The sequence below is a fragment of the Cynara cardunculus genome (assembly GCF_001531365.2).
Source record: "Cynara cardunculus var. scolymus isolate 2C chromosome LG 6, CcrdV1, whole genome shotgun sequence".
Taxonomy (NCBI): domain Eukaryota; kingdom Viridiplantae; phylum Streptophyta; class Magnoliopsida; order Asterales; family Asteraceae; genus Cynara; species Cynara cardunculus.
This window is the reverse complement of record NC_037533.1, coordinates 18999211-19014893: the sequence shown is the minus strand read 5'-3', so window position 1 is coordinate 19014893 and position 15683 is coordinate 18999211. Positions and strand designations below refer to the sequence as shown.

At 31.5% G+C, this 15683-nt stretch overlaps 1 protein-coding gene across 1 annotated transcript; it reads right to left on the bottom strand.

Annotated features, from left to right (window-relative positions):
- Nucleotides 1–10066: 10066 nt before the first annotated feature.
- LOC112514071 (probable pectate lyase 18) lies at nt 10067–11475 on the bottom strand. The gene is made up of 3 exons (XM_025120392.1): nt 11012–11475; nt 10639–10777; nt 10067–10532 (listed from the first exon to the last, which is right to left on the bottom strand). Exons 1-3 carry the CDS (start codon nt 11473–11475, stop codon nt 10311–10313), a joined length of 825 nt encoding a protein of 274 aa, XP_024976160.1. The 3' UTR covers nt 10067–10310.
- Nucleotides 11476–15683: the final 4208 nt, after the last annotated feature.

The following is a 15683-nucleotide window of genomic DNA, read 5'->3' as shown; positions in this document are numbered from 1 at the left end:
CTAATGATCTAATGGTCTAAAGTTGCAAGGTGGCAATTTCGTAATTAGTCAGAAGTCTCGTGGCGTTTATGAATGTTCAGATCTGACGATTGTAAATCTAATCCAAAGGTTGAGAATTGGTCTTACGGGTCTCACGAAAAACCATTGGTCTCACATGATCCCAAGTCTATATATATATATATATATATATATATACATATATATATATATATATATATATGTTGCTAAATAAATATACTTATTTATATAATTATCTTTTGAAAATCCTAAAAAATTTATTCGGTCGTGTTTTTATTTTTAATTTATAAACATACTATCGATTTATCAATCTTTTAAATCGATTGAATTCATCGATCGATTGAATTCATCGATCGATTGGATATATATATTTTTTGCATTATAACTAAACCGGAACACAATCGACATCAACCAGACCGACCTGAACCCGAAGCAATACGATTGGGTTTTTGATTTTGTCATCTGAACCGCCCAACCCGCCCGATGCACGCCCCTAACACAACTTTTTAAAACTTCATATAATTAATTTATAAACTTCATATAATTATTTTATTTTAAATATGTATATGAATTTCCTCAAAAAAATCGGTTTTCGGATTTTCGGGTTTCGGAGCATTTGGGTTTTTACTTAAATACCTTATTTTTAGTTCGGGCTTGGATTTCGGATAATTCGGGTTTTACACACCACTGATGGCAACCGTTTAATTATGGAAATTTTTTATTATTCATTTTGTAAATTATCTAATCGATTATGCAATCGTCTTTGTTTACGTTTTCTTCATTTTGTTCAATCGAGACTTCTGTCGTTCAGTATTTTTTGTTAAATGAAACACATGAAATCACGAGTTTTTTTTTCATTAATGATTAAATCATTAACGAAAAAATCATTATTCAACTCTTTGACAACATGAAAAACCAAAAGCTCTGCTCTCTGTCTCTATCTATCCAAAAGATGGAATTTCATTTGTATTATGGGTTTGAAAAAGTGTGGATTGATCTTGACCCTTAATCATATCTCTCTCTATATATATAAGTAAATGATTAAATTATTAAAATATAAACATTTTTTTCATAAAAATAATATGAATTTATTATTTTTAATTATTATTATTTTTAAAATATATAATATTTAATTTTTAGTTTTAACGAATCTGTAATGTCAAAGACAAAATTTAAGATCCGTTTATTTGATGTTTAAATGAATAAAAATAAAGCCCACGGATAGATAATAATAATAATATTATTATTTAAGATAAATATTAAATAATAATTTAAAAGTGGTTAAATAACACGTTTTAAGATACATTTATTTGATTAATTTAAGAATAAATTCATCAAGAAAAAAATAAATATGTAAAGACAAATAATTTAATGGAGTTATAAAATAATATTTGCTTAAAGAACTAAAATACAAAAACACAAAATTATTTAGGGAATATCAGTAAAAGTGATCTTGTGGTTCTGAAGGATCTAGCTACAGGAGAAGCAGCAACGGAGAATCATCCCTTTTCATTCTGCTAAATTTTTGGTTTTATTAATACTGGTTTTTAAAGCGAGTGATTGACTTTCGTTGATCATTACATTACTGTCCAGTTCGACGACAGAGAGTTAATACGTTCCACGTTTTACCGAACGTGGTTCCATGGACGGTTCGTGACCACCAAGAAAGCCAAAAGACCTTTGGTCTAGCAGGTTAGTAGTAGTTTTTGGCTTCCTAGGAGGTCATAGGTTCAAACCTCATCATATGTGAGAAGAGTGTGTGTGAGTTTATTTGTTGCATTTGCTTATATAAATATAATATACTTAAAAAAAACCATTTAAACGACAAATAAGCTCACGTATACAGTAAAAACCTTGTGTGAGAGCTCGACTGACAATAAGATTTGGGTTTTTGGGAATTCTACTCAGATGTTACCGGTTCGAGTCTTGTAAAACCAGTTGAGATTTTTATAACTGTTCTTCAGAGTCCAAAAAATTAGTCAAGAAACACACAAACTGATTCAGACACCTATGGTTAACAAAAAAACTCACATACAGTAAACAATATAGATTAAAATTTTAACGTTGGTGCATATCTAAAACTATGGTTAAAAAGTATGATTGATTCGTTTATTGGCTCAAACTCGATTGTTTTAATATTATTTGATAATATGATTTATAAACATGTTTCGGTACAAAAAATGTATGTCGTAATGGCTCGACTGTACTCCTTATCTTAAGAGAGCTTTATTTTGTGTTCAAGATTCACTGATTTTGAAAATTATTAAGCTCGAGCTCGAGTAGTTTGTTAAGAGTTCAAATCGTTGACATCAGTTTATTGACATGATTAGTGAACGTGTAATTAAGTACGTTAACAGATTGATAAGCATGTGACATGATCAGTATATGATTGTGAATTAAGATAGCGTCTAAATTAAGTTATTAGTATAAGTCCTTAGAAAGCATGTTAATATATACGGAGTTGGGTTCACATGAGACAATGTTGTTTTCGTGAGACACGTGAGACACGATTTTTACACTTTAAACTTCTCAACAAAATGTTCTGAAGATAACGAAAAGTGGAATCTTCACAGCAAAAATACTGTGAAGGTTACCTTCACAGTGTTTTGTTGTAAGTTTCAAGTGTAAAAATCGTGTCTCACGTGTCTCACGAAAACAGTCTTGTCTCACATGATCCCAAGTCGCTCTCTCTCTCTCTCTCTCTATATATATATATATATATATATATGTGTGTGTGTGTGTGTGTGTGTGTGTGTGTGTATAGATAGAAATGCAATTGAAATCGGACAAATCTGTACTTCAAAGTTAGTTTCATGTGTCTTTAAAATTGAATACATGTCTATATATTGTTTCAGTGTTTTGAAAAGTTGTTTTCGTATTTAATGTGCTTACATTTTAAAAGTTGCAATAATGGTAGACATATATTGGTGTATTTTTAAATAAACGTCACCATTGAAAATATGATATATATATATATATATATGTGTGTGTGTGTGTGTGTGCGCGTGCGCGCGCACATGCGTAGGGTCATATATACCAGGACATTGGTACTGATAAATGAGGGACAACACGAAGTAATAAGGGCCAGCCAACAGATGTAGCAAGGCACCCTCATGTCCTACATTAAGTGATCATATAAGCACATGTACATACGCATAATCAGTATATTACGTGAATATGTAGTTGACTGAGGCGAACCCCACTGTATTAGTTCAAATTTGAGATATTATTTATTTTGTTTAGTGTATGTTGCCCGTGTGCACAAGTTTTAATGCTTATATGGATAACTATTTAAATAAACGTTTCAGATAAATATTTCCATGTAAAAGTTAAAGAAAGTTTGTATCTCAGATGTCATATACTGAAATGTCAGTATATTAAACTATGAACCCAGACATCCAACTAGTGTAAAGCTGTTTAAAAAAATGCATCTTATAAGACATCAAGAGCGAGAGTAACAAAAGTAAAAAAAATAGGTATAGATGTTTAAGTTTATGTTTATGACACTTATATACATCAGATTTGTTGTTACACACACACACACACACACACACACACACACACACACACATATATATATATATATATATATCACTACAAATATGAAGAGTATCAGCGAAGGAAAATTCCCTCGCTGATCCGTCGCTAAAGGGGTCTTCCGTCGATAATATGTCGTTGATAGTCCGTCGGTCAAAAGCTCGTAGGTAATGCTATCAGCGACGGATCAACGAGGGAAACTTTCAGCGACAGATCAACGAGGGAAACTTTCAGCAACGGATCAACGAGAGATATTTACAGCGAGGGTTGGCCATTCCCTCGTTGATCCCTCGCTAATTTACGGAAATGGTTTTGGCCAGTTCTCTCGCTGATCCCTCGCTAATTTGCGAGGGAAATGGTTTTTGCCACTTCTCTCGCTAATTAGCGATGGAACTGGTTTTTAGTCATTCCCTCGCTGATCTCTCGTTGATCTACGAGAGATCAGCGATGGTTTTTCCCGTCGCTGATACTCCATCGGTCAAAAGCTCATAGGTGATGTTATCAACGATGGAAACTTTCAGCGATGGATCAGCGATGAAAACTTTCAACGACGGATCTGCAACGGATCAACGAGAGAACTGGTTTTTGCCAATTCGAGGAATCAGCGATGGATTTTTTCCGTTGCTGATACTTTATTTTCTAGTTAATTATATATTTGTAGTATATTTTATAAATTTCTTATATATTAAATTAAAGCTAATTAGTCAACAAAATGAGGTTACACAAATAGTCAATTTATGAACATCAAATTTGTGTTTTATGTCAAAATTTAAAAATAATCACTTTTTTTTACATAAAAAATTTTAAAATGTAACTATTTTTCAACAACTTGGGGTATCTCATGGTATTATGTTATGACAAGAAATTTGTCGTTTGATATTATTATATAATTTAATTAAAAAAATATATGAATTATTAAATAATTAAAATAATTTTAAACATTTTAATATTGAAAAAAAAAACTCATGAATCATGTATATTCATTATGGCAAATTGCATGAAAAAGTAACGTACTTTAACTTGTTTATTCTTTTGGGTAACTTACTTTCAAAACTTTCGTTTTGATATTTAAGATGTAAAATTGTAAACATCTAAGTATCGGGTAACCAGTTGAAACATTAACTGGTTATCATGTTGATGTGACGAATGATGTGGTATCCAACTGAGTATTACTTGTTGACGTGGTTAGTGACATGAATGTTTTTAATTTAAAATTAGTCTTTAACTGGTTACCCGACACTTAAACGATTAAAACTTTACATCTTATATACCAAAATGGAAGTTTTAAAAGTATATTACTCAAAATAGGAATCAAGTTAAACTACGTTATTTTTTCATGTAATTTTTCTTATTCATTATGGTTGTTAACAAACAATTAGTTAAATCTTAAAAGTTATATTTAAAAACATATCGTATGAACATACAACATAATACTGTACATTAACATTTATTACAGAATTTTTGAGTAAACTGATATTAAAATGATGTTTTCAGATATACGATATAATTTGTTTTTAAATCATGTCTTTACGTACATAATATTTACATGTGACAATATTCAGACACATACATCGTTTTTTGTGAGGTGTAAACTGATTACTTGTTGTGGAACTGGTTCTAACTATAATCCAAATATTATCAGATATATAACTAGAAGGGTACTCGTGCAATGCAGCGAGATACATCTTGATTTTAATATTTTATTTTATTCTTTATCTCAGTCAATGTTATAATACGGTCTTATATGATTTTGAAAAAATGATGATATTTTTATTTTTGAATAAAATATAAATTTAAAATTATCATAAAATTTTGACAAAAATATATCGATATTAGTATCAAATTAACTATTTAAAATTCATATTTATGTGTAATTTTTTAATTCAATTTTTTTATTATAATTTAATTTAGATTCAATTTACGAAATAATTTATATTTGGTTTAATAATATAATTTTCTTATAAATATAATAATTAATTATTTCGTTAGAACTCGATAACTATTCTAATTATATTTTAGATTTTTTATATTTTAAAATGAGATGTTTATCTTATATTTGATTATGTTTAGCCTCAGTTAGCTACACGAATTCAAACATGAAGCTTTAATAAGTTATATATATGCATAATTTACTTATAATATTAAATTTTAAATAATATATATCAATATACATTACTTCGTGTAAATAATGGTTTTTAAGAGTTTTTGTCAAATACTTTATAATATAATATAGATATATATTTCTTCTCGAGCCGGAAAAATATACCTAATTTTATATGGAAAATATTTACACTTTAGAACCTAATAAAGTTGGATGTTGATATAATAAACAAATCACTATTTTAAAAATGTGATAAAATGATTTTTCAAAAAATTTATAATTAACCATGTGTAAATTTATATAATAAAAATTATTGTAAATATGGTATATATATATTTTTTTAATTATACATATTTTTGGAACAATTGTACCGACATCCTCAGGTTCATTTAAAACATGTTATATATGATTCAAATAATATCTGTTTTTTATCATATAATATTTATATACGGTAAATAAAACAAATAAACTTATACATCTTTGTTATCTTTAGTGAGGTTTGAACTTTTGACCTCCTAAGAGGCCAAAAAACTCACATACCAGTATACCATTAGTGATGGCCAAAAACCGATCCTGAGCCGAGCCAGGTGGTCTTTACTGGTCCCACGCCTTAATAGTGCCGGTCATAATCAGTCCTGGTCAAAAATACTAAGCCCGGTTAAGCATTTCTATAACAGGTTATGGTTGGCCAGTCCCGACCAAAAAAAAATATTTTTTAATGATAGAGTTTTTAATACATTATAAAATTTGTAATTAGGTCACTCAAATACAATTTAAAATGCGTTTTATTATAGCTAAAACCGAGAATTATGAACGTTTTTTTGTGTTTCGTAAGTTGATATGTAAATCCTTCAACTATGACACTTGTATATAGGGTTTAAAGGGAAAAAAAACCAAAAAAGGGGACATATAACGACTATATTTTTTTAAAAAATGACTACTTTTTTAAAAACCGGGCCGAGCCCATAACCAGTCATGATCCCTTGGAACCCTCCAAAACCATAACCATTTCCAGTCGGCGGTCCTATAACCCTTTGCCGGTCCCGGTCCGGGCCGGTTTGGCCATCACTACATACTGTTAGGCCAAAAGACCATTTGGTAACAATATCTATCATTTTCGAAAAGTAAACATACCATTTTTATAAAATGTCACCAACAGAAATGAAACACTGATTTTTCACACAAAATCTATTAAGGTCATGTTTGGTTTATGGGATCAGATAGGAATTGGAATCCAATTCCATTCAAAACCCATGTTTGGTTTGAGGGATAATATGAATTTGAAATCCCACAAACATGGAATTTAGATTTCCCAACGGGGGTAGTTGGTATTTTGCAGGACTTGTTTGTAATAATGTTTTAAAATATGTTAAAAACACTTGTTTTATAATGATAAATTAATAAAACGAAATTCTAATTATTTTTATAATTATTTATATTTATAATTTGTTTTTATAAATTATTTATATTAGATTTTAATTAATTTTAAACATTATTACAAAATTTATATTTAATTATGTGCACATTTTTTAAATTATTATTTAAATTTTAAATTATTATATAATTTTTAAATAATTTTTAAATAATTTAATAGTGAAGTACTTGACAAACCAAAAGCGAAACGAATGTACGGAACCCAAGGAGATCATAACCGCTAAATTATACAATTTATTAAAAATAAAATATATTTATTATATATAATCCAAAATTAAAATAAGATAGCGTATTAAAAAATAGTGAAGTCCCTTGATGGGAATAAAAATAAAAGAATACAAACCATGTGAAAAAAGACAAACCCCACTACCATTTATTTTCTAAAGATATGGTGATGATGATTTTCTAAAGGTTGGGTTTCGATGAGAAAATAAGTTATGGTAAAAAGTATAAAAAAAGATATTTATTTTTATATCAACTATAATTGAATATCAACACTAATGAGGTGTATCGAGGTACACCAGATCTATTTCCTTCTAAAACATAATTCATGGGTGGGTATAAGATTAAAAGTGATCAAATATTCAAATTTCTTCTTACGTTTCTCACAATAACTTATCTTCTCACACAATCCTTTGCCTATAGCCTACACACACACACACACACACACACACACACACACACATATATATATATATATATATATATATATATATATATATATAGCGGTGGTTTATTATACAAACCAACATATTCTTACAAATCATACAAACTAATTTCAACCGTCCATTTAGTTTAATGAATATATGGTTTCATAAATATCTTGATTATTTTCTAATACAAGCGTTACTCATAATTAATGAACCCTAACCATCTTTTATAAATATTCAGATCATAATAAAAAAAACTTTTATCATTTTCTTTATTATTTTAATTGATTGGTTTGTATAGTTTGTAACAATGACTTGGTTCGTATCTGAAACCTCTCTCTTTCTCTCATATGGGAGAGATGGAGATAGGGTTTCAGGGGAAAACATTAAATAAAAACTAGAATATATTTTTATCAACCAGTTAGTCTAGTTGATTTCATATATGCGATTAAATTAACAGTTACAACAATATATTTGAAATAAAAATTATCAGCCCCTATTTTTATAGAAAAAAAAAACTTGGGATCATGTAAGACCAAAGGTTTTTCATGAGATCCGTAAGACCAATTCTCAACTCTTGGATTACATCTACAATCTGAACATTCATAATCACAAAATTGTCACTAGGCTTCTTAATAATCACAAAATTGTCATCGTATAACTTTAGACCATTAGATCATTAGCTTATAAAGTTGATCAATAAACATAAATTGGTCTTATGGGTCTCACGAAAACCTTTGGTTTCACGTGAACCCAACCCTATATATATAATCATATATGTTCAAGTGAGTTTATGTATATCTTGTCTAATTCTAAGAGGTTTTGAAAACAACAACCAGATAAATTTACAGTAATCTTGAGGAGACTCATATTTCGGTGAACGAGGAAATACATAAATTTTGTCTAATCATGTAAAAAAAATACATTTTACGTAACTTTTATATACCAGTTGGACAAAAAAAAAATTACAGATATAAAAAGAATCTTAATCCACATAACACATAGAGCCCACCAATCATCTCTAACCATGCATTTATTATAATAATACGATCAGGGTTTAATTGAAAATTATAATTTATAAAAAAAATTAGAATCTTATTAGTTATTCAGTAATTAAGAACAATAATAAAAATGAAATCAACTTGTTCGCAGTTAAACTCGTTTAAAACTCTGACAAACAAAATGAGCGAGAGTCGAGTCGAAGGGACCCATGTAACCATCCAAATCAAGTTCGATATGAGTTTGACAGATTGACGAGCATATACAAGTCAAGTCTAAATAAAACATATCTATTAGCATTACTGAATTTAAAACATTCATATCTGATTTGAGTTTATACAGAACCGGGTTACTGCTTAAATTTATACTAACCTACTTAGTTTATAAAATATCATGCATATACAGTCAGATCTAGGGGTGCTCAAAACCCGACCAACTCAACGCGAAATAACTCAACTCGATGTGTAATTGAGTTGTAAAAAATTTAAACCGTAGGTATTGGTTGATATTGGGTTACTATTATTTGAACTCAACCTAACTTGATGAACCCGATAACCTTTTTCTTCTTGGATTTAATATGATTGTTGAGTTTCTATTAATATATACATTAGACAATTACAAATATCATATACTTTCTTCGTATACACGTATTTTTAATCTATTCTCCATATCTATATAAGTCATTTGTATATATGTTTACTAACTGTGAACATATATATGAAATGGTTGATGATGAAAAAGAAATTACGAGTAGAGAAATAACATATTCAAGGTTAGGAGAACAATTTAATGTACCAAAATATCAACTCGACCAACCCATATGGTTTGGATTGATTTGGGTTGCACTTTGGTTTGGTTTGGGTTGGGTTGAGTTAAGATTTTTCAAACTTCAAATATTGGGTTAGGTTGTTCAAATGTCTTCAACCCGACCCACGAACATCCCTAGTCAGATCTATCAATAAACACTGATTATTACTTAGAAGCCGGTTGAGGAATTTTTTATATCGATTATGTAAAAACAATAGAATCATTAATTTAACTTTCAACAAATTACATAAATTTGTTGCATCGCATCCGTTTAATTCTTCGTGGATGCCACACATTCAAAAAGGGTCCGTTATCCACCTAATGTCACCATCATAACAGTATTGACTCTCAGTATTTTGCATGAGTAACTCAGTACTTTTACGCGATATTTAGTATTATCTTTTTGACCCATCGAACTGATACAGAGCCAAGATTCTTTTAACCCAACGGAATCCGATATTTTGATTCGACCCCGTCAATCGTAAAAATATAAATTCGAAACCCGACAAAGAATTTTCAAAATTATAGATATAGTTTTATATATGTATAGATGACAACACTTCTTAACTTGCATATACCCTTAACAAATATGTGACAAGCCGAGGTTGTACTTGGGAACAACATAGTCAAAAAGTAAAAGGGGAAAAAAGGAGGGAAATCATTGAAAATTCAAAAGAAAAACCTAATAAAAATTATCCCCAAATCAAAGGGTAAATAATTTTGACTTTTTTGGTCAAAATTACGATCCAGATGTTTTATCTGGATCAACAACGAGAGCCCTTTCTGCATACGAGGGCTCCGGCATTGGTCGTCAGGGAGGAAACAATCGACGAGGGCCTCGCCCCGAGGCTTGAAGCTCTTGCGTAGCTAGACGAAGCTCCAGCACCTGATGCAGTGAAAAACGCACCGTTCAACATCAGGTCCCCCTCGGACCTCCAGTTCCAGTTTTTCCAGTCGTTTTCCGGTGCATCCTCGTGTTTCGTCACCTGCATCGTCCCAATTTCGATCAGCGAACAGATTTCTTTCGAAAATGGTTTGTGATTAACAGAAATTCAAACGGTCAAAAGAATCGGATTCTTGATATCCCGTTACCTCTTTGCTAAATCTTCTATCGGGTGCCAGAAATCTATTCCCTTGGCTGTTTATGGTCGGCGATGCACTTCCCCCGATCGCATACATCTCCCAATGGGTGTAGTCGTTGTTCACCACGTGAAAATACCCGTGTCGGCATCTGAAATTAACGAGCCGAAATCGTCAAGATTCAAGATTTCGGATCCGGGCATATTACTAACGTATTTGGGTATCTACCGAAAAAAGTGTTGGTAAGAATAAAATCCACTTTTATGTACCCAAAGATTTGATTCGGATATCGAGAAAGATTGCGATTTTGACCGTTTTGGTGGTTATAAATTACCGAAATAAATATCTGTATAAAAATTTGGTATAAATGAATAGTGTTAAATACCTGGGCATTCTTTGGACCAAACCTTCACCAAAGTGATTAAAGGCAATTGTGATTTGCATGTTCTTGTCTTGATGATAAGTGTCACTATGACCTAAAAGCATAACTTTATCATGGTGGGTCATGAAATTGTTCGATATCGTAATCGCGGTGGACCCCATGATCGCATCGATCAGGCCGTCAGCGCAATTCGATAACGAACAATGGTCGACCCAGACATGGCTTCCGCCGAATATCGAGACGCCATCGCCGTCAGATATCGTCCTCCACCCGAAATGCCGTGGGGAGCTTCGCACCATCGCGTTACCGCCCTGCTTGCAATCGTGAATGTTGATCCCGTGGATGATGATGTTCGTGACGTACTGTATCGTAATGCACGGTCCGCCGGCGATGTGCACGCTCGCGCCACGGCCGTCTATCGTCTTGAAGCTGTTCATGATCAGCTCTTCTTTTAGTTTGATCACCATGTCGCGCTGGAAAATGATCCAGAGCGGCTCGTCTTGGATGACGGCGTGTCGTAGAGTCCCGGGTTTCGGGTTCACGGCATCGTCGTCGCCCGAATCAGTAACAATGTAGATTTTCCCGTCTCGGCCGCCGACAGCTCCTTTCCCGAAGCCAATGGCGCAGTCGGCCAATCGTTGGCGGTTTTTCTCCCAATTGCTGTCGCACCGCCAGCAGTCGTCAATGGGGTTTCCTGTCCCGCAAGACAGGAAACCAAGATTCCTCCGGGAATCATTCAAGCTCCTACAGAAACAGAAACAGAAACACAAACAGAGAAAGTTGAAATTAGCAGAGAGAAGAGAGAATGCATATGGGTGGTGGAGAGTGGTGGTGGTGGAGGTACCTCTGTACTTGTTGTACGGTGTGTTGCGGGTGTTGTACGGCGGCGGAGGAGGAGGCGGTGGTGGTGGTGGGGGAGAGGAGGGAGAGGAGGAGGAGAGAGAGAAACATGGTTGTGAGAGTGTGTGTGTGGGGTAGTGTGTGTTTTTGGGAGTGTGTGATTATGGGGGAGTGGAGGGGGGGAGATATATAAAGAAGAAAAGGGAACGTAAGTAGTGGCGTGATTAACTGAATTTACGGTAGAATCTTTCTCTTTCTTATGGTAGGTTTTGGTCGTTAAATCTTTCTCTCTTCTCTCTCACACGTACACACACAAAATAAATAAATAAATAAATATATATATATATATTATATGACTTAATCAAATGTGAAATAATTAGTTTGTGTTAGATGTGAGATTCAATGTAAGCCAATTATTTAAAATAAATAATATTTTTTTTAAAATAAAATAGATAGATAAATTAGTAATTTAGGTTGATTATTTAATTTATAATTAGTTTATTCTAATTTAATTTAATTAGATTAATTACTTCAATTTACTATAATTACATTGCTTATGGTGTGCATCACAATAGTAACTAATTCTCTCTTGAATGACTCCCCCCCCCCCACACACATATATATATACACACACACACAACGAAGGTGTCATAGTGGTATTACAGTTGGTATCATAGTGGTCTCAAAATTTACTTGATGTGTTTTGGATATCACATTGTATGTATTTTGGGTATCACATTGTGTATCTTGGTATATTTTGGGTATCAATAGTGTTTGCCGAAATAAAATTTACCGGAGGCCGGAAGTAGGAGAGAGAAAAAAATTTAATACGTTAAAATGCCATTTAATTAAAATTTCAAGTCAAATTATCAAAAATATTAGTTTCTTAATATATTCATTGATTTGTGGTTGAAATTGGATTTCACAGATATCACAAAATAACCAGTTCTCCTTTGAATGGACACCTATGTATATATATATATATATTTAACTTAATCATTTGAAAATTGTAAAATTTGTGAAATCTGTAAGAACTTCTATCTTATGGTTTTATTCCGTATGATTTTTTTTCCCATTTAAATATAATATTTAATGTTTAGTTAATATATGTTTGTTTTACAACGTGTTTTTTCATATGTATTTGTTTCAATGTGAATCATTTTTACGCGTTTTTTTTGTTACACAAACACGTAAAAAATGTTCACATTGTGAACCAAGCATATGTGATATAAACACATTGTGAAACAAATATATGTTAATCAATATTCTAAATTCTAGTGTTAAAAGAAAAAGATCATATGAAATAACACATGATACACAAGTTCTGAATGTTATCACAATTTCATAAGTTGTCAAAGAAGGTACCCACACACACACACACACACACACATATATATATATATATATAGTATACACCAGAAATGGTGTGAGAAGTAGAGTTAAGATGAGAAATATAAGAAGGAATATGGACTCTTAATCACATTTAATCTCAAATTGACTCATGAATCGCACTTGATACATGGATTGATCTGGTGCATCTCATCCTAATGTGCATCCAAAGGTAACGATCCCTCTTTACGCTTCTCAGCTTAACTCTCGTTCTCACCGAAAACCAACTCTATTATATTATATAAATCCATACATACATACATACACGATATTCGTACTACTCATTTCAACATCAAGAAAATCTAATGGATCAATAAATACAGATAGCAACGTTGTTTCTAAACTAGATTTATAGACAATTAACTATTAAACATCTGAATTTGTAAGATCATGCATCAGATTATACAATAATAAATCAGATAATGCAACTTGATTTTCATTCAGTCATTAAATTAATAATTAAAAACCATTTTTATCAAACACGTCGACCTTAATTTTACTACACGACTTTGGCCATGCACACATGATTGTCTGGTATAATTATATACATACACGTTCAACAGTTTTATAACAATCAGGATGTGATATTTATGTGAATTCCGTTACGTTTGAAACCTTATTGTCTATTCGTTGGATTGAATGGTTGCAATTAATACAAGATAAGCCTAAATTAATACAGTGAAAAAGAAAACCGATTAGATCGCATGCAGTTTAAGCCATTCCGTGCAACATCATATCGTTCAATCAAGCAAAATCCGTTAAATTGAAGTTGCATGCACGTATACACAACTTCATATTACAACGCTAACTGTAAAGTCAAATCATGCTTAACGGAAGTGATTTTTCGACCATTTATTGTATTTATAGAAATTATGAAAACGAACTAAAAAACGAAACGAATCATAATTTGTATCTCTCCCTACTTCATATATATCAGTATTTTCTTACACGTCTTGCGTTTAAATAAATCAACTGCATAACAAGCATTAACAAATTACGTGTCAATGTTGAATCTTAAGATCTGCATAACACCGTTATATTTGACAGACGGAAACTTCTTTTGATCCTTACGCATTCGGGTTCAACCCCTAAAATATCCTACTTGTGGGCGTCATCGACTTTCAAGTTTTTAACCTGATTAATAAAGTTACACGTCTTATGTATTCAGTCAATGTATTTTTCAATACTCAGTCCTGACACTCATGATTCAAACGAGAACACTTTTTTACTATAGACAATCACATGTGATACTATTATTCCATCACATATTACACACATGTGATACTATTATTCCATCACATATTACACACATGTGATACTAAATTAGAGACACAGACGATTTTTGATGCGATCTTGGTTGCGGGCCTAGTCGTCCTTACACCACTAAGCTCCTTCACAAGTATTACCACACATGTGATAAGTGTGTTGTTGATATTATACTATAATCCATCAATACCATCACATGTGATGCTAAATCATAGACGCATACAATCTTTGGCACGACCTAAGTCGTAGAACACGTCGTCCACACATCACAAGGTCCCCTCACGCGTATTATCAGATGTGATAAAGGGTGTTCTCGTAAAATGGAGGTGCTCTCGTTTGAACCTCCATCTATATATATAGGAGCGATCAAATGCAAACCACCCATATTTGTACAAACCGTGCAAATCACCCTCATCCGTCAATTTCATTGTTTAATCTTAAGAAAAAATTTCATTAAATTGTTTCATATATGATTATGAAATTTTAATGAAACTATTTCATGTATTCCTCTAAAAAATTAATGTAATATTAATGATTAACAGCATCCACAAACAAAATGATTAATCAACCTCTTATAATTACAAAAAAAATAAACAAAATAAAAAATTATTGATTGGTTGAATGAAGTTTGTACGGTTTATACAAATAACGTGGTTTACAAAGTAAACCTTCTCTTTATATATAGATAGATGAGAAGGATTGTTGAATGTTCTCTTTGACCATTTTCATGTTGGGTGGTTCCAATTGATCGTATACTCAAACCAATCTTGTAGCCCTGCTTAGGACCACCAACTCCTAACCGTTTTCAATTTTAACTGCTCGTGGGGCTTTAAAATTGGTTCGAGACAGGACCAAATTTCTCAAATGGTCCTTCGTATTAAATTCTGAACGTCAATGCTAACTAGTTGTAATGTACTACTACTATTATTTGTTTGTAATTATATATATATATATATATATATATATATATATATATATATATATGGGCTTAATTATTTGAGTCTATAGAATTATGATAACCTTGAGAACTTGTGTATCATGTGTTGTTTCATATGACTTTTTTTTTGTATCTAGGCATAGTATTTAATGTATTGATTAACATATATTTGTTTTACAATGTGTTTGTTTTATATGTACTCGTTTCACAATGTGAATTTTTTTTTATGTGTATTTGTGTTTC

Excerpts from the sequence above, each read along its gene's own strand:
- LOC112514071 (XM_025120392.1), bottom strand. The coding sequence starts at position 11,475 with ATGGTGATCAAACTAAAAGAAGAGCTGATCATGAACAGCTTCAAGACG. Across the intron at positions 10,778-11,011 it reads TTGGTCCAAAGAATGCCCAG|ATGCCGACACGGGTATTTTC; the intron begins GTATTTAACACT and ends CGTTAATTTCAG. Across the intron at positions 10,533-10,638 it reads ATAGAAGATTTAGCAAAGAG|GTGACGAAACACGAGGATGC; the intron begins GTAACGGGATAT and ends GGGACGATGCAG.